Source organism: Eleutherodactylus coqui, chromosome 2 (genome assembly GCF_035609145.1).
Source record: "Eleutherodactylus coqui strain aEleCoq1 chromosome 2, aEleCoq1.hap1, whole genome shotgun sequence".
Lineage (NCBI taxonomy): Eukaryota > Metazoa > Chordata > Amphibia > Anura > Eleutherodactylidae > Eleutherodactylus > Eleutherodactylus coqui.
Genome location: NC_089838.1, coordinates 3,563,187 through 3,589,549, shown reverse-complemented (window position 1 = coordinate 3,589,549; position 26,363 = coordinate 3,563,187). Strand labels below are relative to the sequence as shown.

General features: G+C 41.0%; 1 protein-coding gene across 4 annotated transcripts in view; it reads right to left on the bottom strand.

The window, feature by feature from the left end:
• Positions 1–26,363, bottom strand: part of LOC136610961 (cytosolic carboxypeptidase 2-like) — a 120,427-nt gene that overhangs the window by 20,585 nt on the left and 73,479 nt on the right. For 3 of the 4 annotated variants that reach the window (XR_010790202.1, XM_066590173.1, XM_066590174.1), the window contains exons 8-14: positions 15,164–15,332; positions 14,770–14,896; positions 7,244–7,344; positions 3,547–3,665; positions 3,327–3,393; positions 2,351–2,440; positions 912–980 (exon numbers count right to left, since the gene is read on the bottom strand). Coding sequence is in view for 3 of the 4 variants with exons in the window: in XM_066590173.1 (XP_066446270.1) it covers positions 912–980; positions 2,351–2,440; positions 3,327–3,393; positions 3,547–3,665; positions 7,244–7,344; positions 14,770–14,896; positions 15,164–15,332 (742 nt within the window). In the remaining variant the exon portion in view is untranslated. The remainder of the gene's footprint in view (positions 1–911; positions 981–2,350; positions 2,441–3,326; positions 3,394–3,546; positions 3,666–7,243; positions 7,345–14,769; positions 14,897–15,163; positions 15,333–26,363) is intronic. The other variant, XM_066590175.1, reaches the window with a different exon arrangement.

Sequence of the window (26,363 nt, the reverse complement as noted above, 5' to 3'; positions counted from 1 at the left end):
GCAGCAAAAACGGAACTGTCTGCTTCCTGCAGAAATCAGCTCAGTGCATGGCACAAAGGCCCAGATTTCAGCTGATCCCAGGGGCAGACCCTATTGATAGCCTATTCTTAGGATAGGCCCTTAATAGTTTACAACTGGACAACCCCTTTAAAAGAGTTGTGCTACATTCTAAGGGCATATGAACTTCGAAGTGGAGTCCCCCCGCCTGGAACCCCATCTATAACTCAGATTCGAGAGATGCTTAGTAAGATTTCATTATTTTGCTACAGTTCTCCATAAGAATTCCAGAACTACAGTGAAGACTGACACGGAGAGGGGGGGGGGTGGTGCGAGAGAGATGTGACAGTGCAGCTTCTGACAACCACTAGGGGCTCTCTATTAGTGGTCATTAATGGTTGTCATCCAGCATGTAGCGAGGACCTTTCTTGAAGCCGCCACATTACGAGCTCACACAAAGCCTGGTATGTGCCATCCGCCCTCGGCAGCTGAAGTGCGGCGATCCCCCGGAGCAGGAAGAATCCGCGGCTTAACTATGAAGCTTAATGTTCTGTGAGTGATGGAGGATCGGAGGCCTCGGAGCGCGGGGAGAAGCCACAGACGTTAGGAGTCCTGTGTCTCCAGCACCTGGTAAGGGACTGCGGCTCCTTCTACTGGAGGTCCCTCTTGGGCTGGGCATCTCCTGGCACTGCCCGCACACCCAGGCTGCTCATACATGTAAGGCTTCAACCTTTGCTGCAAATTATGATTTGCATTCAACGGCGGCTCCGCAGCCGGTGTCAGCCAACCAATATGGCCGCCATCCCGCTGTCACAGGGGTCGTCACCCAGCTTCCCCAGGCTCCTGAATAGCAAATACACCCAGACAGCAACGATAGCGAATCCGTAGAACATGGAGACATAAGTGATACTTACATTCTCTGCGCTCGGCCGCTGCTCTACAATCGCCATCCGCGCTTTCTGTCTTGCAGTCTCATCGATTTCCTGGACACAACAAATGGCGGCTCGTTAATGGAGTCCCTCTAGGGGCGGCTGCGATGTATTACCGCCACTCACTATATCAGTATGTCTGGTCATGCTTCTCCCTTCCTTGGACCTCATGGGCAAGTAACAGGGGTGGTCAATAACACTGACAGCCACAGTGCCCCCATAACAGCGCCAGCCCATGCCCCACAACAGTGACTGACACACTGCACACACAGTAGTGCCAGCCACAGTGCCCCCAGAGCAGTGCCTCCATAATGGTGCCAGCCATGGCACCCCACAAGAGTGAAAGCTACAGAGCCCCATAACAAAACAATTCACAGTGTCCCCCCAAATTGTGCCACCCATGATGTTGCAATAACAGTGCCAAGACAACCCTCATAGCAGACAGTAAAACAGCCTACCTAACGGTGCTAGCCATGGTGCCCCACAATAGTGACTGTCAAAGTGCCAACATGACAGTGGCACTGTTAGAAGTCCAATGTTTTGCCGACAAGCTTACTAAATTAGCACCAGCTAGGGTCCCAAACCAGTGCCAGACTCAGCATCCCCAAAGTACTGCCAGCTACAATGTCCCCAAACCAGTATCAGACATAGAGCTCCAAACTAGTGCCAGTCACAGTGCCCCTAAAAACAGTGCCAGCCACCCCCATGTGGCAATTACTGCTGCCAACCACAGTAACGCAGGACAGTCCTTGCCACAGCACTCATCTAGCAGTGCCAGCCACAGTGCCCCCATAAAAGTAACTGTCACAGGGCCCCTATCAGTGCCAATCTCCTCAAACTAATGTCAAAGCAGCTCCAGACAGCCTCCCTAGACTACTGCCGGCCACAAGACCCAACAAACCAATGCCAGCCAGAGTGCCCCCACACCAGCCACCTGGACACTCTGGCAGGGTGGGCACATGTAACATACCCATAATTCTCAGCACTTGGACCGTCTCCATTCATCTTCATAGAAACAAACTGCAGAACATAGAAATCTTGCAGCGACAGCGCGAATGGATCCGGAGGGGGACGTAAAAAATAATATTAACGTAATGTGCATAATGTGCCAGCGCCACGGCAGGAACGTCTCCTCTATTGAAATGCCAAATAAAGGTGAGTCAATTAGGCGGATGATGAGTGACGACTCGGTAATTATTTCCAGCTTGTGTATTCGCTTTGACCTTTCCCGTTAGAAGTTTCTGATGTGTCTCCGGTAAATTAGAGGGCATAGAAATGCGATAGGGAGAACGGCAAAACAAACAGCAATATGAGAGGAGGCGTAACTATACGGTAGCGCAGGTCAGTGTAGGTAAGTGGTGCCAAGTAGGTGCCCAAAAGCCGTTTATCTCCACCTGCCAGGGGTGAATGTGAGCTCCCCCTACCTGCGGATCTGGGAACAGCATCTTCTCCAAAGGTTTCCTCTGAGAATCTCTTTCTCTCTTCGATTTCAGCAGCTTTCTCCGTGGTTTTACCTGTCCGTAATCGGAGAAAGAGCGAATTATAATAATATGATGCCACTAGGGCCGGGAGGGATTAAGAACCTCTCTAGAGTCTTCCCCTATCTTAGTGGCACTGTTCATCCTGAGCTTCCTGGCTTATGAATACAATAAAAATGTATAGTGAAGACTGACACAGAAAGTGCAGCAAAGTTCCTCTTACTCTAAGCTATCTTCCAGGCTTTCACCACATAGAGACAAGCCATAGGGGTTTTATGATGGTCACTAAAGGGCCTTAGGCTAGGGCATTGTGTATTAACTAATCAAAGGCCCGAACGGGAATCCTGAGCAGGGAAGGGCCGGGTTCCAGACTTTTGATGACACCTAACGGTCCAGAGCAACTGATTAACCTCTTACATGACGCAATCAGTAGCGATCGCGGCATTTATGCAGGTGACACGGGAGGTAGCTCCTCCTGTCATCCACTGGCACTGCGATCGCGTACTGCTAATGGATTTAAGCCTCCAGATCGCCAGGAAGGTGAGCCTATCAGCTCCTGCCTCCAGCTGGGTCTCATCTCCGATGAGATGCTGAAAAGTACACTATACTGCAGTAATAAGTAGTGTAGTGTAGTGTACCAGCAATCGCATTTAAATATTAAGTAATCAAAGTTAAACAAGACATTACATAGTCAGAAGATACAACTCCTCCCGCAGAGGATATGGCTATATCATACGGCAACTGTGATTAAAAAAATATAAATGTTACGACTTCTGGAACGTTGCGGTGTAAAAAGAAAAACAACTGCCTGGTCTTCAAGGTGTAACATGGGGCAGTCAAAGGGTTAAACACCCTTATAAAGACCACAATACTGGCACCTATAAGAGGTATACTGCATGGCCAACCACTTGGATACATGTACCTTACTAGCTAGCTCCATCAGATGGGCAGGGGGGCCATTCCAGTCGGAGCTGTCCGATCCTCCAGTGCTGAAATCAACAGACAACCGTCATACATAAAGCATACTTTACCACAGCCCTGGACTCTCACTTCAGTCTACAACTTCCCTCATACTACAGCCACATCCAGAGCTGCATTCAAAATACCTTAAGTTTGACAAACCTTGACGATCCTAAACTTACCTGGACTCAAGATCTGATAAGACGTCTTCAAGGATGGAATCAGAGTCCAAGCGGAGTTCAGGATTACAGTTCACTCGCTGCTTTACCATCTCCTCCAGTTGTCTCTGACAGGTGAGATACTAGAAGCAGATCATCAATAGGGGGCAGTATTATAGTAGTTATATTCTTGTACATAGGGGGAAGTATTATAGTAGTTATATTCTTGTACATAGGGGGCAGTATTATAGTAGTTATATTCTTGTACATAGGGGGCAGTATTATAGTAGTTATATTCTTGTACATAGGAGGCAGTATTATAGTAGTTATATTCTTGTACATAGGAGGCAGTATTATAGTAGTTATATTCTTGTACATAGGGGCAGTATTATAGTAGTTATATTCTTGTACATAGGGGGCAGTATTATAGTAGTTATATTCTTGTACATAGGAGGCAGTATTATAGTAGTTATATTCTTGTACATAGGGGGCAGTATTATAGTAGTTATATTCTTGTACATAGGAGGCAGTATTATAGTAGTTATATTCTTGTACATAGGGGCAGTATTATAGTAGTTATATTCTTGTACATAGGGGACAGTATTTTAATAGTTATATTCATGTACATAGGAGCAGTATTATAGTAGTTATATTCTTGTACATAGGGGGCAGTATTATAGTAGTTATATTATTGTACATAGGGGGCAGTATTATAGTAGTTATATTCTAGTACATAGGAGGCAGTATTATAGTAGTTATATTCTTGTATATACGGAGCAGTATTATAGTAGTTATATTCTTGTACATAGTGAGCAGTATTATAGTAGTTATATTCTTGTACATAGGGGGCAGTATTATAGTAGTTATATTCTTGTACATAGGAGGCAGTATTATAGTAGTTATATTCTTGTACATAGGAGGTAGTATTATAGTAGTTATATTCCTGTACATAGGAGCAGTATTATAGTAGTTATAGTCTTGTACATAGTGAGCAGTATTATAGTAGTTATATTCTTGTACATAGGGGGCAGTATTATAGTAGTTATATTCTTGTACATAGGGGACAGTAATATAGTAGTTATATTCTTGTACATAGGGGGCAGTATTATAGTAGTTATATTTCTGTACATAGGAGCAGTATTATAGTAGGTATATTCTTGTACATAGGGGGCAGTATTATAGTAGATATATTCTTGTACATAGGGGGCAGTATTATAATAGTTATATTCTTGTACGTAGGGGGCAGTATTATAGTAGTTATATTCTTGTACATAGGGGGCAGTATTATAGTAGTTATATTCTTGTACATAGGGGGCAGTATTATAGTAGTTATATTCTTGTACATAGGAGGCAGTATTATAGTAGTTATATTCTTGTACATAGGGGACAGTAATATAGTAGTTATATTCTTGTACATAGGGGGCAGTATTATAGTAGTTATATTTTTGTACATAGGAGCAGTATTATAGTAGGTATATTCTTGTACATAGGGGGCAGTATTATAGTAGATATATTCTTGTACATAGGGGACAGTATTTTAATAGTTATATTCTTGTACATAGGGGGCAGTATTATAGTAGTTATATTCTTGTACATAGGGGGCAGTATTATAGTAGTTATATTCTTGTACATAGGAGGCAGTATTATAGTAGTTATATTCTTGTACATAGGGGGCAGTATTATATTAGTTATATTCTTGTACACAGGGGCAGTATTATAGTAGTTATATTATTGTACATAGGGGGCAGTATTATAGTAGTTATATTCTTGTACATAGGGAGCAGTATTATAGTAGTTATATTCTTGTACATAGAGGGCAGTATTATAGTAGTTATATTCTTGTACATAGAGGCAGTATTATAGTAGTTATATTCTTGTACATAGGAGCAGTATTATAGTAGTTATATTCTTGTATGTAGGGAGCAGTATTATAGTAGTTATATTCTTGTACATAGGGGCAGTATTATAGTAGTTATATTCTTGTACATAGGGAGCAGTATTATAGTAGTTATATTCTTGTACATAGGGGGCAGTATTATAGTAGTTATATTCTTGTACATAGGAGGCAGTATTATAGTAGTTATATTCTTGTACATAGTGAGCAGTATTATAGTAGTTATATTCTTGTACATAGGGGGCTGTATTATAGTAGTTATATTCTTGTACATAGGAGCAGTATTATAGTAGTTATATTCTTGTACATAGGAGGCAGTATTATAGTAGTTATATTCTTGTACATAGGAGGCAGTATTATAGTAGTTATATTCTAGTACATAGCGGGCAGTATTATAGTAGTTATATTCTTGTACATAGGGGCAGTATTATAGTAGTTATATTCTTGTACATAGGGAGCAGTATTATAGTAGTTATATTCTTGTACATAGGGGGCAGTATTATAGTAGTTATATTCTTGTACATAGGAGGCAGTATTATAGTAGTTATATTCTTGTACATAGTGAGCAGTATTATAGTAGTTATATTCTTGTACATAGGGGGCTGTATTATAGTAGTTATATTCTTGTACATAGGAGCAGTATTATAGTAGTTATATTCTTGTACATAGGAGGCAGTATTATAGTAGTTATATTCTTGTACATAGGAGGCAGTATTATAGTAGTTATATTCTTGTACATAGAGGGCAGTATTATAGTAGTTATATTCTTGTACATAGGGGGCAGTATTATAGTAGTTATATTCTTGTACATAGGGGGCAGTATTATAGTAGTTATATTCTTGTACATAGAGGGCAGTATTATAGTAGTTATATTCTTGTACATAGAGGGCAGTATTATAGTAGTTATATTCTTGTACATAAGGGGCAGTATTATAGTAGTTATATTCTTGTACATAGGAGGCAGTATTATAGTAGTTATATTCTTGTACATAGGGGTCAGTATTATAGTAGTTATATTCTTGTACATAGGGGTCAGTATTATAGTAGTTATATTCTTGTACATAGGAGGCAGTATTATAGTAGTTATATTCTTGTACATAGGGGGCAGTGTTATAGTAGTTATATTTCTGTACATAGGAGCAGTATTATAGTAGTTATATTCTTGTACATAGAAGCAGTATTATAGTAGTTATATTCTTGTACTTGGGATGCAGTATTATAGTAGTTATATTCTTGTACATAGGGGGCAGTATTATAGTAGTTATATTCTTGTACATAGGGGGCAGTATTATAGTAGTTATATTCTTGTACATAGGGGGCAGTATTATAGTAGTTATATTCCTGTACATAGGAGGCAGTATTATAGTAGTTATATTCCTGTACATAGGAGGCAGTATTATAGTAGTTATATACTTGTACATATGAGGCTGTATTATAGTAGTTATATTCTTGTACATAGGGGGCAGTATTGTAGTAGTTGTTTTTTTTGTACATAGGAAGACGTATTCACCAATTTATGTCTGAATACAGTAGTTGGCTGCAGACTTGTGTTTTAAGTTCTGATACTTTAATCTTATATATTTATTAGCCGACTCTGCAGTAATCTACATTTCCCTAGAGCAGTAGGGGCATCTATTTATAAGAGCAAGGTTACCTCTGGGACATGAATACTATAACGTGCAAATGACATGTTTGAGGTTGTTTTGGTCACAGCAAGCTAACTGATATATCTGCAGTCATCAACATGACTCTAATGTCTCAGAACGTTTCCTCACCTCTGGGTACTGTGGACCTGCATGTATTTCCCACAGATGTCGTCCCACTTACCTTAGTTTGATCCAGGTTACAATAATCTAAAAGTGTATCACAGAAATGGTAACCCAACGACTCTAGATCCTTTGTACTAAAATGACTTCCACGCCGTTTACCTGTAATTTATGGAGAATAACAAAGCTGAATTAAATGATTATTTTAAGAGCTACAGTATTACATAGAATGAATACTTTGTTTTCCATGTACTGATTATGAGTTACTTTATGGCTTATCCTCCAGTCACATCCAGAGCTGCATTCATAATTCTGCTAACTTTCCATTATCAGAGTGCAACATGTGGTAGGAGCACAAAGAACTTTGCATTAGTTTAAGATCTTGACCCTAAATTTTCCATTATACCTAGAGATGAGCGAGCACAAACTGCTTGGGTGCTCGTTACTTGAGCTGAGCTTTTTGCAATGCTTGAGAACTTGTTCTGAGTAATGAACCCCATTGAAGTCAATGGGAGACTCGAGCATTTTTCAAGGTGACCCATGCTCCGCATAGGGAAGGGTGTGTGATTTAAATGAACACATCAGAAAGTGATGGAAACACCACAGAAACGGATAGGGAAAGGCAGGGGCAGCATGCATGGGTGCATATGAGGCTCCCAGGTCCCACTATTAAGCCAAATTGGGGGGGAGAGCCTGGTGGTCACCCCCTTAACAATGTAGTTGGGCCATACCATAAGCAGCAAGGCACATGTGCTGGCACATCTTAGCTAAGCACCACACTAGGTGCAACCAAGGCCAATCACTGCCTGCGGGTGACACCACTGCCCCTTCTCCTGGGTTACATGCTGGCATTGCTGTCCAATCCCCCCAGCGTACTGAACGTTTTCCCAGAGCTACGTTCAGCTGTCCTCATGCCATGCGCTCGCTTGATAGCCACACTACCCTCATGTCTATTTATAAGTGCGTATTGGATGAGGAGGAACCGGAGGCACACACTGCAGAGGGTTGGCAGGGCCAGGCAGTGACCCTCTTTAAAAGGGGCAGGCGATAGCCCACAATGCTGTTGAGAATTGCTGATAAATTAACGTATGATCATAATTCCAATCCCATGCCACCTCCGCCACAAAATTTCATGAGCCACAAACGTGGGCATAAAGGGGACTCAGATGCCGGTACTTCTACACATCTCCACAATACAACAATCCATTCTAAAACAAAAGATATGTTTACCAAGAGTGCAGGTAAAAACCTGAAAGATTTTTTGAGCGACAGCTCTTACTTGCTTAATGGGATTTAGGTGGCGGTCCACCGACAGGCAAGCTACTGCCTGTCCCAGACCCTGCCTCTCCCCGAGGGGCTTGTTAACCAGTGCCCCAGGGAAAAACAGCATGAACTGTAAGGAAATTAGTGTCCAAAGATGGACACTGCTCTGGGATACCTTTCTGTACGCCGTGTGACCCTTTGAAAATTGTGCTTCATAGCTGACAAATCGCAGACAAATTAATGTATGATTTTAAGTGCCATCCCATGCTATCTCCATTGCAGCATTTCATTAGCCACAAACGCCAGCATAGGGGGGACTCAGAGGCCAGTAATTCTACATTCTTAATGAAGAAAGCAACCCATTTTAAAAAGAATTTTTTTTTTACCAAGATTGCAAGTGAGAACCTGAAAGATTTTTTGAGCTAGAGTGCAGGGTATTTGTTTACCAGGCATATAGCTGAACCCCTGAAAGATCTGTGTACCAAAAGTGCAGGTGAACCCCTGAAATATTTTTTTAACATAGAGCTCGTACTTGCTTAATGGGATCCAGATGGCGGTCCACCGACAGGCAAGCTACCACCTGTCCCAGCCCCTGCCTCTCCCCGAGGGGCTTTTTAACCAATGCCCCAGGGAAAGAAAGCATGTACTATGAAGAAATTAGAGTGGCCAAACCAGGACAATTCATTCTGTCAGATAGCTGGACACTGTGCTGGGATACATCTTTAGACTCAGTTGGTGTATGAAGCTGGAACCAGCACGTTTGCTGAACTCTAGTGGTGAACCTCTTCAAAATTGGGGGCGAGAACCTGGAGGCGGCCCTCAGAAAAAATTGTTTTAACAGAGCCTAGAGGCAGCCCTCCCAAAAAAATTGTTTTTACAGAGCCTTTTGGCCCTCTGAAGAATTGGCTGTTCAGAGTGCTAAGATGCTGGTTTAGGAGGAGGAGGAAGATCAGAGAAGGATAGACGGAGCTACTTCTCCCTTTTTGGGGGTGATAGAGGGTGCATGGTTCTCCAGTTCCAGCTTAAAGAATCTTTATGTTCTGCTGCTTACCACCAGAGGAGAAGAGAAGTCTGGGGAAATCCAGGCTTTGTTTATCATAATAAGTGTAAGCACTGTCAGTTGACAGGCAGGTACACTTATCTGTAATAATCATCCCAGCAGCACTAAACATCCTCTCTGATAACACACTAGCGGCAGGGCAGGCCAGCACCTCCAAGGCGTACAGCACAAGTTCATGTCATGTGTCCAGCTTTGACACCCAATAGTTGTATGGAAAAGAGGGATCACGGAGGACGTTGTTACGGTCGGCTATGTACTCCCTCACCATCTTTTTACTCGGATCCCTCCTACTCAGCCTAGACTAGAGAGTGGTGACACAGTCAGGCTGGGGTGCCATAAAACTGGCAAAGGCCTTGGAGAGTGTTCCCCTGTCTGCGCTGGACATGCTGCCCATTCCTCACGTCTCCGCTGCTAGTTAGCCCACTGAACTACGTCCTCTACTGCTAGCGTTATCAGATGGGAACTTTAGTATCTGCTTTTCCACCAGGGCCTTGTGGTTTTGCATCACTCTCGTACTCCTTTCCTCTTTAGGAATGAGAGTGGAAAGGCTCTCCTTGTACCGTGGGTCAAGAAGAGTGAACACCCAGTAATCCGTGCTTGCCAGAATGCGTCTAACGCGAGAGTCATGAGAAAGGAAGCTTAACATGAAATCAGCCATGTGTCAGAGTCCTAGCCTGAAACACATCACTCTCCTCACCAGGAGGATGACTCTCAGTCTCCTCCTCCTCCTCTTCAGCCCATACACGCTGAACAGATGTGAAGGAAGTAGCATGGGTACCCACTGCAGTGTGGGCAGCAGTCTCTACCCCTCCTCCTTCTCCAATATGCGCTGAGAAACAGACCTGAGGGTGGTCTGGCTATCAAGCAACGTATTGTCATCCCACATTTCCTGTTCTATCCGCAAAGTGTTGGCCTTAATGCTTAGCAGCGACCTAGTCAGGAGCCAAAGCAGCGGGATGGTTACGCTGATAATGGCCGCATCGCCACTTACCATTTGTGTAGACTCCTTAAAGTTTCCTAACACCTGACAGATGTCAGACATCCATGCCCACTCCTCTGTGAAGAACTGTGGAGGCTGACTGCTACTTCGACGGGCATGTTGCAGCTGGTATTCAACAATGGCTCTACGCTGCTCGTAAACCCTAGCCAACATGTGCAAAGTTGAATTCCAGTGCATAGGCACGTCGCAAACAGTGGGTGAACTGGCAGCTGGAAGCGCTGTTGCAGTGTGGCAGCATCTGTGGTGGACTTTCTGAAATGTGCGCACATGCGACGCACTTTGCTGAGCAGCTTAGACAAATTAGGGTAGTTTTTAAGAAGCGCTGAACCACAAGATTGAACACGTGGGCCAGGCATGGCACATGTGTTAGTCTGCCAAGCAGCAGTGCGGCCACCAGGTTACGCCCATTGTCACACACCACCATGCCTGGTTGGAGGTTCAGCAGCGAAAGCCACAGATCTGTCTGCTCCGTCTAACTATGTAACAGCTCTTGGGCGGTGTGCCTCTTGTCACCTAAGCTCAGGAGTTTCTGCACAGCCTGTTGAGGCTTCACCAAGGCAGTGCTGCAGCGCCTCAAGCTACGACTGAAGGCGATGTGCTCACAGATGGTAGTTGAGAGGTGGAGGAGGAAGGGGTGGGGTTTGGAGGAGGTGGCATACTAAGCGGGAGAAACCATGACCGAGGCAGGACCCGCGATCCTCGGTGTGGGCAGCATGTGAGAGAAAACCAGGGTCAGACTCGTTCCCAGCCTCCACCAGGTTGACCCAATGTGCTGTAAGGAAGATGTAGTGTCTCTGCCCGCCAGCACTTGTCCACGTGTCGGTGGTTAAGTGGACCTTCCCAGTAACCGTGTTGGTGAGGGCACAGTTGATATTCCGTGACACGTGCTGGTGTAGGATGGGGATGGCACAGTGAGAAAAATAGTGGCGACTGGGGACCGCGTAATGAAAGACGGCCGCCGCCATGAGGTTGCGGAAAGCCTCAGTTTCTACCAGCCTGTATGGCAGCATCTCCAGGCTCAGGAGTTTGGAGATATGCACGTTCTGCAATTGTGCATGTGGGTAGGTGGCTGCATATTTGCGCTTGTGCTTCAATGTTTGCGTTATGGACAGCTGAACGCTGTGTTGGGACACATTGGTGGAGGCAGTGGAGGATCGTGCAGGTGAAGAGGTGTGTGCAGGACAGGAGACGCTCCCCTTGGGAGGGGGATTGAATCTCAGGGCCAGCATGTGACACAAAGGAAGAGGCAGTGGTGTGGCCCGCAGGTGGTGAATGGCTTTCGCTCCACCTCATCGGGTGCTTAGCTACCTTATGCCTGCGCATGCTGTTGGTGGTCAGGCTGGTAGTGGTGGCTCCCCGGCTGATCTTGCTGCAGCACAGGTTGCACACCAGTGTTCGTCGGTCATCAGCGCTCTCATTAAAAAAACCTCCAGACCTTCGAACACCTAGCCCTCTGCACGGGAGCTTGCTGCAAGCAGGTGCTGTGGGGAACAGTTGGTGGATTATTCGGTCTGGCCCTGCTTTTCCCCCTGGCCACCTCACTGCCTCTTCCAACCTGTCCTGATGCTGCACTTGCCTCCCCCCCTGAAGTGCTGTCTTCAGTAGGCTTACCAACCCAGCTGGGGTCAGTCACCTCATCGTCCAGCGGCTCTTCCTGTTAATCCTCAGTCTGCTCCTCCCTCAGATTTACTGCCCTAACAACAACCTCACTGACAGACAACTGTGTCTCATCATCATCATCATTATCATCATCAACAAAGACCTCTTGAGAGACTACTTGGAAGTCCCCACCCTCATCACCCTGGGACTGTGAAAGGTCCACATTTGGGCATAGGTCACGACAAACTCCTCAGATGCCTCATGAACCATTGTTTGCGACTCAGGGCAGGGACCCGAGAATAGTTCCTGGGAGTCTGCCTGTTCTGAATCTCTCCTTTTCCTGGAGTGACCAGGCTGGGGGGAAGGAGGAGCAGTCTGAGGATTCAGAGGTGCAGTCCATTGGTTGGCATGAGTGGACTGTGTGGAAGACTGGGTGTTGGATAAAGTAGTGGAAGCGTTATCCGCTATCCATGTCATCACCTGATGGCACTGTTGTGATTTTAATAATGGTGTACCACACGGACCTGCAAAATGTGAGATGAAGCTGGGGAGGAGAGATACGCGTCGCTCTACTAATCCCTCAGCAGCAGGCACTGTTTATCCCCGCCCAGGACCTCAGCCTTTGCCCACACCCTCATTCAGATGCCCACGTCCTCGACCCTTACCCCTTGTGTTGATCACGTTGTATAATGCACTGCGTCAAAATCCTACGCAAACTGTGAGGTATTTTACGTATGCTTTAAGCCAAAAATAGACAGTGTAAAATTAGTACACTCTGGTGTGTCCTCTCGATCTGCACTATATAACACTCGGGCCTATTATGCAAATGCTTTTAGCCAAAAACAAATAGAAAAATGAGAGGAGTTTTGTCAGTTCCTATATAGTCTGTGTACACCAGTAGCAGTATACTATATAGAACCGGTAACAGTATGCAGTATACAGCCGGGATGCTTGTGAATGCTTTGTGTGCACTACTGGTCCCAGGCAGCCAAACTGCTGATGCACAAAAGTGGAGTTGTAGTCTTAAAAAGGACTGTTGGGTTATTTGCAGATGGATCCCTGCCTAAACGCTGCTTCTAACCTACACCAACGCTCTCCCTCATTCACAGCAGCTCTGTCCCTCAGCTAATCCAGCCTTCTTGTGAGGTGAGCATCAGGTGACCAGAATTTTTATACTCGGAGGTCACCTGATCCGGCCAGCCAATCACTGCTATAGACTGCACAGGGTTAGCACGTCACAGCAGGAGGTGCCAAAGCCTTCCCTGCATGTTCATTGGCTAAAAAAGCCGCTAAACATGTAGGGAGGAGAGGGTGAAATTCTCTAGAACACCGCGTGGTGCTAGCTCAAGTAACGAGTACTTTCGAGTATGTTAATGCTCGGGCGAGCATGCTCGCTCATCTCTAGTTATATCCTATCCTACTCTTAAGGCATATCACCATTATTCTGGTCGCACAGATCGCAACATTTTATATGTTTAGAATGCACCAATGTAAAGATGGAAATACTGTTCTTATATGGGTGGGGATTGTGGGTAGTCAACAGGCCAGAATGGACAATATGCCATGCAATAAGTCTGAGAATACCGGATGACCTGCTGACTCTATGCACTGAATTGCTATTTTAGAGTCCCCCATCTAGTAGCGCGTTGGACTCCTTTGGTCTTCAGAGCCATACTGATTCATTGTGGTGTAGATCCCACTCAGTGATGAAATCGTTCTGGAGGAATATCGGGCCCATGTGGACAGGAAGTGTCTTGTAGTTGCTGCAGATTAGATGGAGGAGCTGACATGTTCTGACCAGCTGACAGGAAGGGGTCATCAATTTATGCTGCTTGCGCCAAATTCTGACCTCCCATCAAACAAGTGCAACAAATCTGGATCCATCTGACCAGAAGATGCTTTTTTGCTGCTCTGGGATACAGGCTTTGCACTGTTTTGCCTAGTAGAGTGTCTCCATTCTGTTCCGTCTTAGATGTAATGACGCTGGAACTAGACGTCTGTTGTTATAGCCTAACCCTGCTAATGAATGGCGAATTCTGCATTCAGACACAATAATTTGCGTACCAGCATTGTTTTCTTCTGCTGACTGTGCAGCACCTGTTCATCAGAACAATGGTTGACATCCTCTTCTAACCCCTTTGTTGTGGCCTGAATATCATCCTGGTCTCCTCCATAAATGTCATACATGTTTTGTCCTATGTAGGTGCACTGTACAAAGCCTGTCTTGTTATATCCTGTGTGTTGCACAGCTGCCGCGCTTGAGAGGTTAACTCTAATAAAATTACTGTCTGCATGTAAATGTATCAGTCTGCCATGTCATGTGGTACAAGTCAGGTTATAAATGGTTATAAATGAAATAAATATTTTGCACCTGTACAATCATATAGGTTCCCTCTCTTTTTTATATAAAACCTGTGAGTTTCAATTAAAAACATACTCTGTACTGGTCTCCTTTTAAAGTTTACTCTGCTGAGTAGCTCCTCATGGGCGGGGCTGTGATGTGATTGACAGCTCAGATCTCAGGTCCTGTGTTGGGAGATCACTGAATTGCTGTATTGGCATTGTGCTTGGTGTAAAGAGTCTCCGAGAACTGGCTGAAAATTAGACGCCAACATGCCCTATATATATGTATATGAGATGAACTGTACAGTACAGGATGGCTTACCCAATGACGACCCGCAGAACGTGGCCTCCAGGGTGTAGCTGTTCCGAATGCCCATTTTCCACATGACCACGCGCCCCGTCCCTTCCTTGTTCCTCTGTACCTTGAACTTGCAGGCTGAGAATGAGAACTGAATGGGAGATTGATAAGGATGGTGTTCACATTACAGAAGCGGCAATGCTGTGTAGACTTGTTCTTCTAACAGCTGAAGGTTTGTTCCAATCGCATGCAGTCTAGGCATTCCCCAGTGAAATGAACAATCTGATGCACTGGAACAAACTATCAGGACAGCAAAGAGATTTGTGCTGCTGGTGTGTATTTTTGCTCTATCAGAGGATTGTCTAGACTGGATGCTACTGTAACAAACCTGCTGTTACAGTGCAGCACCGCTGCTTACCTTGTCGGCAGAGTTCTTGCTGAACATTAATGGGAAGATGCGCTCGCACAAGGGACCGTCACTGCTGCTCTGGGCATCTCCACCTCTACACCCATACATAAAGACGTTCTGCTTCCTGCTGTGTCCATGCAGATCACAATACAGCAATATCTCTCGCTCTCCCATAACCCTGAGAGAGCAGAAAGGACAGGGACCAAATTACCGAATGACCGAGGTGACCAGACAGAGAAAGTCTTGTTGCTGTATAATACTGATATCATGAAAACAAAGGTTTGGTCCGCTGTCGCCAGAAGAGCAAAATGTGATTCTTCCCAGCAAGAGAAACCAAGTAATCCTGTAGATATGATAGCTTTTAATGGCCAACAAAAATACATGATGTAATAGCAGCTTGTGAACCTCTCGGGTTCTTCTTCAGGCTAAAATGAAATAGATCTGAAGAGGCATGAATATTTATACACACTTATAACACACATACGTATGACAAGGCACAAACAGTTACTGTTGGGGGGGGGTCACCTGGCCAGCAGTCTTATCTGTGCTATAGATGTCTCACACTTCCCATTCACCCATAAATCCTGGGGAATAATTTAACCCCGTATTCAGCGTGTCAAAGGTTGTTATCAATTTATATTCCCAAATTCTTCTGTGGTTTTGTGACTTGAAACCACCCTTCAATATCAAAACTCTCATATCTCCTATGTCATGTCCACGGTTAGAGAAGTGTTCGGCCACAGGTAATTCTCTCTTTCTGTGATTAATCGTGTGGCGATGAGATCTCATCCTGGCTTTCAGTTTTTGCCCTGTTTCTCCGACATAAAGCCCCCCAGGACATTTACTGCACATGATCAGGTACACAACATTGCACGAGGAACATGTGAATGTCCCCGGGATCTTATAGTCCTGCTGTGTGTTGGGGATCCGTATCCTGTCCGCAGTCAGTATATGTGAGCAGGTCTTACAGCTCCTTACATTACAGGGATAAGTTCCTTTTTGTGTGTCAGAGGACAATGCACTCCTGATTATAAAGTTCCTCAAGTTAGGAGGTTGCCTGTAACACAGAAGCGGAGGGTCCGGGAATATGGTTGTCAGACGGTCATCCTTGTGCAGGGTATGGTGGAGTTTCTTTGCAGTCTTCCTTAGTACCTCTAGTTGCGGGTTGTAGGTCACTACAAGAGGCACATGATTGTTTCTTTCCATCTCCTTGTATTGGAGTAGTTCATTCCTGGGTATCCTGGTGGCTCTGGTGATTGCTGGGTATCCGGGGCGGCTCTGGTGATTGCTGGGTATCCTGGTGGCTCTGGTGATTGATGGGTATCCTGGTGGCTCTGCTGATTTGGTCATCAGTTGAGGTGGGATGGTAGCCCTGATTTATAAATGTTCTTTTCAGATGGTGTAGATGTTCCTCTCTGTCTGTCGGGTTGGAGCAGATCCGGATGTATCTGATGGCCTGGCTGTAGACGATGGACTGTTTGATGTGTTTAGGATGGAAACTGCCCCATCTGAGGTATGTGGGCCGATCAATCGGTTTTCTGTATAGGGATGTCTGTAATAAGTTGTTTGAAATCTTTATTTTGGTGTCCAAAAAGTTGATTTCGGTATACGAGTAGCTTAATGTCAGGTGTATGGTGGGGGGGATGCATTGAATCTTCATGGTATTTTATTAGTTCTTGTTCGATGTTTGTCCAGATGATTATGATGTCATCAATGTAACAGAAGTAGGAGAATGGTTTGCTGGGGCAGGAGGCCAGAAAGTCACTCTCTGGTTTTGTCATAAAAAGGTTGGCATATTGCGGTGCCATTTTACTGCCCATGGCAGTTCCGGTGAGTTGCAGGAATATCTCTTTGCCATAGCAGAAAAAATTGTGTGTGAGGATGAATCTTGTGAGTTGTAGCACTGCGTCAGAGGCGACCCCATTGGCCTCAAGGTGCGCCTGGCAGGCGGTCAGTCCATCTTCGTGTGGGATGTTGAAATACAAGGATTCCACATCCATAGTGGCCAGGATGGCGCCATTAGGGAGGGGACGTACGGTTGACAGTTTGTTCAGTAGGTCCGTGGTGTCCTGCAAGTAGCTGGTTGTGTTTCTCACCACTGGTTTTCGATGCCTTCCACCCATCCTGAGATTCCTTCAGTGAGGGTTCCCACACCTAAGATAATCGGAATCCCAGGGTTGCCAGCTTTGTGTAGTTTTGGAAGCATGTAGAATGTTCCCACCTTGGGGTTCTCTGGTATCAAGTCCAGAAGTTTTGTGGAGCCCACAGACAGGCTTCTGATGACCCTTCCCAATTCCCTCACATATGTCTGAGTCGGGTCTTGATTCAGTTTAGTGTAGTATCTGGTGTCCGTCAGCTGTCTGTTTGCTTCTTTCTTGTAGTCCGATGTGTTCATGAGGACTATAGCACCACCCTTATCTGCAGGCTTAATGGTGATTTCCTTGTTGCTCTTAAGTGCATAGATGGCCCTTCTTTCCTGCATATTGATATTAAATGTTTCCCTTCCATGCTTGTCCAGTATAGTGGATTGCACCGCATGCCTAAAGGAGTCTATGTATTTGTCCAAAGTGGGATTGCGACCAGGAAGGGGCGTCCAATAAGAAACGTTTGTGTACCTCTTGTAGCATTCCTGGCCTGACGACACCCCCCACCCCCACCCCCCTCAACAGTAATTCAGGGACCATAAAACTTTCACTCCGCTATCAGTGACTAGTCAAAAAAGTTTATTTTCTGTTGCAGAATTCCTTTTAAGTGCGAACCAATCACATCCATATCTGTGCCGTGTCATAAGTATGTGTGTTATAAATATTCATGCCTCTTCAGATCTATTCTATTTTATCCTGAAGAAGAACCCGAAAGGTTCACAAGCTGCTATACCATCATGTTTTTTTGTTAGCCATTAAAAGCTATCATATCTACAGGATTACGTCGTTTCTCTTGTTGGGAACAATCACATTACACTGATATCAATTACAGCAATAATCTATTATTTCTGGGAAAAAGCTAGCTGTTATATTCTTGTACATAGAGGGCAGTATTATAGTAGTTATATTCTTGTATATAGGGGCAGTATTATAGTAGTTATATTCTTGTACATAGGGGGCAGTATTATAGTAGTTGTATTCTTGTACATAGGGGGCAGTATTATAGTAGTTGTATTCTTGTACATAGGGGGCAGTATTATAGTAGTTGTATTCTTGTACATAGGGGGCAGTATTATAGTAGTTATATTCTTGTACATAGGGGGCAGTATTATAGTAGTTATATTCTTGTACAGAGATGGCAGTATTATAGCAGTTATATTCTTGTACATAGGGGCAGTATTATAGTAGTTATATTCTTGTACATAGGGGGCAGTATTATAGTAGTTGTATTCTTGTACATAGGGGGCAGTATTATAGTAGTTATATTCTTGTACATAGGGGGCAGTATTATAGTAGTTATATTCTTGTATATAGGGGCAGTATTATAGTAGTTATATTCTTGTATATAGGGGCAGTATTATAGTAGTTATATTCTTGTACATAGTGGGCAGTATTATAGTAGTTATATCCTTGTACATAGGGGTCAGTATTATAGTAGTTATATTCTTGTACATAGAGGAAGTATTATAGTAGTTATATTCTTGTACATAGGAGCAGTATTATAGTAGTTATATTCTTGTACATAGATGGCAGTATTATAGTAGTTATATTCTTGTACATAGATGGCAGTATTATAGTAGTTATATTCTTATACATAGGGGGCAGCATTATAGTAGTTATATTCTTGTACATAGGAGGCAGTATTATAGTAGTTATAATCTTGTACATAGGGGGCAGTATTATAGTAGTTATATTCTTGTACATAGGGGGCAGTATTATAGTAGTTATATTCTTGTACATAGGGGGCAGTATTATAGTAGTTATATTCTTGTACATAGGAGCAGTATTATAGTAGTTATATTCTTGTATATAGGAGGCAGTATTATAGTAGTTATATTCTTGTACATAGTAGGCAGTATTATAGTAGTTATATTCTTGTACATAGGGAGCAGTATTATAGTAGTTATATTCTTGTACATAGGGAGCAGTATTATAGTAGTTATATTCTTGTACATAAGGGACAGTATTATAGTAGTTATATTCTTGTACATAGGAGGCAGTATTATAGTAGTTATATTCTTGTACATAGGGGGCAGTATTATAGTAGTTGTATTCTTGTACATAGGGGGCAGTATTATAGTAGTTGTATTCTTGTACATAGGGGGCAGTATTATAGTAGTTATATTCTTGTACATAGGGGGCAGTATTATAGTAGTTATATTCTTGTACATAGGGGGCAGTATTATAGTAGTTATATTCTTGTATATAGGGGCAGTATTATAGTAGTTATATTCTTGTACATAGGGGGCAGTATTATAGTAGTTATATTCTTGTACATAGATGGCAGTATTATAGCAGTTATATTCTTGTACATAGGGGCAGTATTATAGTAGTTATATTCTTGTATATAGGGGCAGTATTATAGTAGTTATATTCTTGTACATAGTGGGCAGTATTATAGTAGTTATATCCTTGTACATAGGGGTCAGTATTATAGTAGTTATATTCTTGTACATAGGGGCAGTATTATAGTAGTTATATTCTTGTACATAGAGGCAGTATTATAGTAGTTATATTCTTGTACATAGATGGCAGTATTATAGTAGTTATATTCTTGTACATAGATGGCAGTATTATAGTAGTTATATTCTTGTACATAGATGGCAGTATTATAGTAGTTATATTCTTATACATAGGGGGCAGCATTATAGTAGTTATATTCTTGTACATAGGAGGCAGTATTATAGTAGTTATAATCTTGTACATAGGGGGCAGTATTATAGTAGTTATATTCTTGTACATAGGGGGCAGTATTATAGTAGTTATATTCTTGTACATAGGGGGCAGTATTATAGTAGTTATATTCTTGTACATAGGAGCAGTATTATAGTAGTTATATTCTTGTATATAGGAGGCAGTATTATAGTAGTTATATTCTTGTACATAGTAGGCAGTATTATAGTAGTTATATTCTTGTACATAGGGAGCAGTATTATAGTAGTTATATTCTTGTACATAGGGAGCAGTATTATAGTAGTTATATTCTTGTACATAGGGGACAGTATTATAGTAGTTATATTCTTGTACATAGGAGGCAGTATTATAGTAGTTATATTCTTGTACATAGGGGGCAGTAATATAGTAGTTGTATTCTTGTACATAGGGGGCAGTATTATAGTAGTTGTATTCTTGTACATAGGGGGCAGTATTATAGTAGTTATATTCTTGTACATAGGGGGCAGTATTATAGTAGTTATATTCTTGTACAGAGATGGCAGTATTATAGCAGTTATATTCTTGTACATAGGGGCAGTATTATAGTAGTTATATTCTTGTATATAGGGGCAGTATTATAGTAGTTATATTCTTGTACATAGTGGGCAGTATTATAGTAGTTATATCCTTGTACATAGGGGTCAGTATTATAGTAGTTATATTCTTGTACATAGGGGCAGTATTATAGTAGTTATATTCTTGTACATAGAGGCAGTATTATAGTAGTTATATTCTTGTACATAGGAGCAGTATTATAGTAGTTATATTCTTGTACATAGATGGCAGTATTATAGTAGTTATATTCTTGTACATAGATGGCAGTATTATAGTAGTTATATTCTTATACATAGGGGGCAGCATTATAGTAGTTATATTCTTGTACATAGGAGGCAGTATTATAGTAGTTATAATCTTGTACATAGGGGGCAGTATTATAGTAGTTATATTCTTGTACAGAGATGGCAGTATTACAGCAGTTATATTCTTGTACATAGGGGCAGTATTATAGTAGTTATATTCTTGTACATAGGGGGCAGTATTATAGTAGTTGTATTCTTGTACATAGGGGGCAGTATTATAGTAGTTATATTCTTGTACATAGGGGGCAGTATTATAGTAGTTATATTCTTGTATATAGGGGCAGTATTATAGTAGTTATATTCTTGTATATAGGGGCAGTATTATAGTAGTTATATTCTTGTACATAGTGGGCAGTATTATAGTAGTTATATCCTTGTACATAGGGGTCAGTATTATAGTAGTTATATTCTTGTACATAGGGGCAGTATTATAGTAGTTATATTCTTGTACATAGAGGCAGTATTATAGTAGTTATATTCTTGTACATAGGAGCAGTATTATAGTAGTTATATTCTTGTACATAGATGGCAGTATTATAGTAGTTATATTCTTGTACATAGATGGCAGTATTATAGTAGTTATATTCTTATACATAGGGGGCAGCATTATAGTAGTTATATTCTTGTACATAGGAGGCAGTATTATAGTAGTTATAATCTTGTACATAGGGGGCAGTATTATAGTAGTTATATTCTTGTACAGAGATGGCAGTATTATAGCAGTTATATTCTTGTACATAGGGGCAGTATTATAGTAGTTATATTCTTGTACATAGGGGGCAGAATTATAGTAGTTGTATTCTTGTACATAGGGGGCAGTATTATAGTAGTTATATTCTTGTACATAGGGGGCAGTATTATAGTAGTTATATTCTTGTATATAGGGGCAGTATTATAGTAGTTATATTCTTGTATATAGGGGCAGTATTATAGTAGTTATATTCTTGTACATAGGGGCAGTATTATAGTAGTTATATTCTTGTACATAGAGGAAGTATTATAGTAGTTATATTCTTGTACATAGGAGCAGTATTATAGTAGTTATATTCTTGTACATAGATGGCAGTATTATAGTAGTTATATTCTTGTACATAGATGGCAGTATTATAGTAGTTATATTCTTATACATAGGGGGCAGCATTATAGTAGTTATATTCTTGTACATAGGAGGCAGTATTATAGTAGTTATAATCTTGTACATAGGGGGCAGTATTATAGTAGTTATATTCTTGTACATAGGGGGCAGTATTATAGTAGTTATATTCTTGTACATAGGAGCAGTATTATAGTAGTTATATTCTTGTATATAGGAGGCAGTATTATAGTAGTTATATTCTTGTACATAGTAGGCAGTATTATAGTAGTTATATTCTTGTACATAGGGAGCAGTATTATAGTAGTTATATTCTTGTATATAGGAGGCAGCATTATAGTAGTTATATTCTTGTACATAGTAGGCAGTATTATAGTAGTTATATTCTTGTACATAGGGAGCAGTATTATAGTAGTTATATTCTTGTACATAGGGAGCAGTATTATAGTAGTTATATTCTTGTACATAAGGGACAGTATTATAGTAGTTATATTCTTGTACATAGGAGGCAGTATTATAGTAGTTATATTCTTGTACATAGGGGGCAGTATTATAGTAGTTGTATTCTTGTACATAGGGGGCAGTATTATAGTAGTTGTATTCTTGTACATAGGGGGCAGTATTATAGTAGTTATATTCTTGTACATAGGGGGCAGTATTATAGTAGTTATATTCTTGTACAGAGATGGCAGTATTATAGCAGTTATATTCTTGTACATAGGGGCAGTATTATAGTAGTTATATTCTTGTATATAGGGGCAGTATTATAGTAGTTATATTCTTGTACATAGTGGGCAGTATTATAGTAGTTATATCCTTGTACATAGGGGTCAGTATTATAGTAGTTATATTCTTGTACATAGGGGCAGTATTATAGTAGTTATATTCTTGTACATAGAGGCAGTATTATAGTAGTTATATTCTTGTACATAGGAGCAGTATTATAGTAGTTATATTCTTGTACATAGATGGCAGTATTATAGTAGTTATATTCTTGTACATAGATGGCAGTATTATAGTAGTTATATTCTTATACATAGGGGGCAGCATTATAGTAGTTATATTCTTGTACATAGGAGGCAGTATTATAGTAGTTATAATCTTGTACATAGGGGGCAGTATTATAGTAGTTATATTCTTGTACATAGGGGGCAGTATTATAGTAGTTATATTCTTGTACATAGGGGGCAGTATTATAGTAGTTATATTCTTGTACATAGGAGCAGTATTATAGTAGTTATATTCTTGTATATATGAGGCAGTATTATAGTAGTTATATTCTTGTACATAGTAGGCAGTATTATAGTAGTTATATTCTTGTACATAGGGAGCAGTATTATAGTAGTTATATTCTTGTACATAGGGAGCAGTATTATAGTAGTTATATTCTTGTACATAGGGGACAGTATTATAGTAGTTATATTCTTGTACATAGGAGGCAGTATTATAGTAGTTATATTCTTGTACATAGGAGGTAGTATTATAGTAGTTATATTCTTGTACATAGGAGGCAGTATTATAGTAGTTATATCCTTGTACATAGGAGGCAGTATAATAGTAGTTATATTCTTGTACATAGGGGGCAGTATTATAGTAGTTATATTCTTGTACATAGGAGGCAGTATTATAGTAGTTATATTCTTGTACATAGGAGGCAGTATTATAGTAGTTATATTCTTGTACATAGGGGGCAGTATTATAGTAGTTATATTCTTGTACATAGGAGGCAGTATTATAGTCGTTATAGTCTTGTACATAGGGGGCAGTATTACAGTAGTTATATTCTTGTACATAGGGGCAGTATTATAGTGGTTATATTCCTGTACATAGGGGGCAGTATTATAGTAGTTATATTCTTGTACATAGGTGGCAGTATTATAGTAGTTATATTCTTGTACATATGAGCAGTATTATAGTAGTTATATACTTGTACATAGGGGGCAGTATTATAGTAGTTATATTCTTGCACATAGGGGCAGTATTATAGTAGTTATATTCTTGTACATAGGAGGCCGTATTACAGTAGTTATATTCTTGTACATAGGGGCAGTATTATAGTGGTTATATTCTTGTACATAGGGGGCAGTATTATAGTAGTTATATTCTTGTACATAGGGGGCAGTATTATAGTAGTTATATTCTTGTACATAGGAGACAGTATTACAGTAGTTATATTCTTGTACATAGGGGGCAGTATTATAGTAGTTATATTCTTGTACATAGGGGGCAGTATTGGTTATATTCTTGTACATAGGGGGCAGTATTATAGTAGTTATATTCTTGTACATAGGAGGCAGTATTATAGTAGTTATATTCTTGTACATAGGGGACAGTATTATAGTAGTTATATTCTTGTACATAGGGGGCAGTATTATAGTAGTTATATTCTTGTGCATAGGGGGCAGTATTATAGTAGTTATATTCTTGTACATAGGGGCAGTATTATAGTAGTTATATTCTTGTACATAGCAGGCAGTATTATAGTAGTTATATTCTTGTACATAGGGGCAGTATTATAGTAGTTATATTCTTGTACATAGGGAGCAGTATTATAGTAGTTATATTCTTGTACATAGGAGGCAGTATTATAGTAGTTATATTCTTGTACATAGGGAGCAGTATTATAGTAGTTATATTCCTGTACATAGGGGGCAGTATTATAGTAGTTATATCCTTGTACATAGGGGGCAGTATTATAGTAGTTATATTCTTGTACATAGGGGGCAGTATTATAGTTGGTATATTCTTGTACATAGGAGGCAGTATTATAGTAGTTATATTCTTGTACATAGGGCAGTATTATAGTAGTTATATTCTTGTACATAGGGGGCAGTATTATAGTAGTTATATTCTTGTACATAGGGGGCAGTATTATAGTAGTTATATTCTTGTACATAGGGGGCAGTATTATAGTAGTTATATTCTTGTGCATAGGGGGCAGTATTATAGTAGTTATATTCTTGTACATAGGGGGCAGTATTATAGTAGTTATATTCTTGTACATAGGGGGCAGTATTATAGTAGTTATATTTTTGTACATAGAGGACAGTTTTATAGCAGTTTTATTCTTTTATATAGGGGTACACTGCACTCAGTTTACTTGCACATCAGTTTACTTGCACATAAGTGACAGTAATTAAACTGAGCACTAGAGGGCACATGGACACAACATAGAACCCTGGGCAGACAAAATGTACATTCTTTATGTATTTTTGATGCAGACAATAGTTTTTTTTCTCTCTTTTGTAGGCATTATCGGATAAAATAAGCTGTGCTGTGATAAACCCGGAGCTGACTCGTCTATGACTGACAGCTCCAGACCGACCATTACAAGTAATCATCTGTACAATGACGGATTTAGGCGGTTTAAGTAGAAGATACGCAAGTAGAGATGAAGTCTTATTGTTGTTGGCGGGTTTTATTATTATTGTAATAATGATTATTATCTTTCATCGTATGCATACAGGCTTGGAAATAAAAGAATGTGTCTGCCATCGTCTGATATGTGCAGGGATGGAAAGTAAATAACAAAGTGACTGCTAGAGTGGATTGCAGGTAGTGATGCCATATAGTGCACTGCCTGCTGCAGACATAGAGAAGCCAGGGGTATACGAGGGTACCCAGTGACCCTGTCCGGTTAAACAGTCCACACTGAAGAATTCACAAGCTCATGTCTACTACAGTCTTTACCTCTGTGTGGTAATATTAGTTAATCTTTACTTGGTGGTAGTATTTGCTCTTGTGCAGTAGTAGTATGTGAGCACTTTGTGGTGGAGTTATGTCAGCGCTGTTTTATGCTGTTTGGGCTCTGATGGTATTCTCTGTTCTCTTTTGAGCTCTGTGTGATGGTATTATTTATATGATAGTATTATCAGTCCTCTGTAGGTAGCATTATTTGAACTCTTTTAGGTGGTATTTTTTAGGCTCTATATGGCGGTAATATTTATACGGGTCATACTTAAACTATATGTTGGTATTATTTGTCTTCGGTGTGTAGCATTATTTAAGCTCTGTATTCTGGTATTATTAAGGCTATATATGGCAGTATTATATATCATAGCATTATATGAATGCTGTATGGTAGTATTATTTGTCCTCTGAATGTCGTATTATGTTAGCTTTATATGATGGTATCACATAGGCGGGGTGTTAAATATAGGGCAGTATTGCCTATCCTCTGTATGTACTATTATTTGAGCTCTGCATGGTGGCATCATTTGTCCTATGTATAAATAAGCATTGAATCTCTGCATTCTGGTATTATTTAGACTATACATGGCGGTATTACATAGATCGTATTATTTGAATGCTGTATTTTGGTAACATTTGTCCTCTGTGTGTAGTACAGGGTTATTATAAATGATTTCAGATGTGGGACCCTCATGACTCCCATTTAA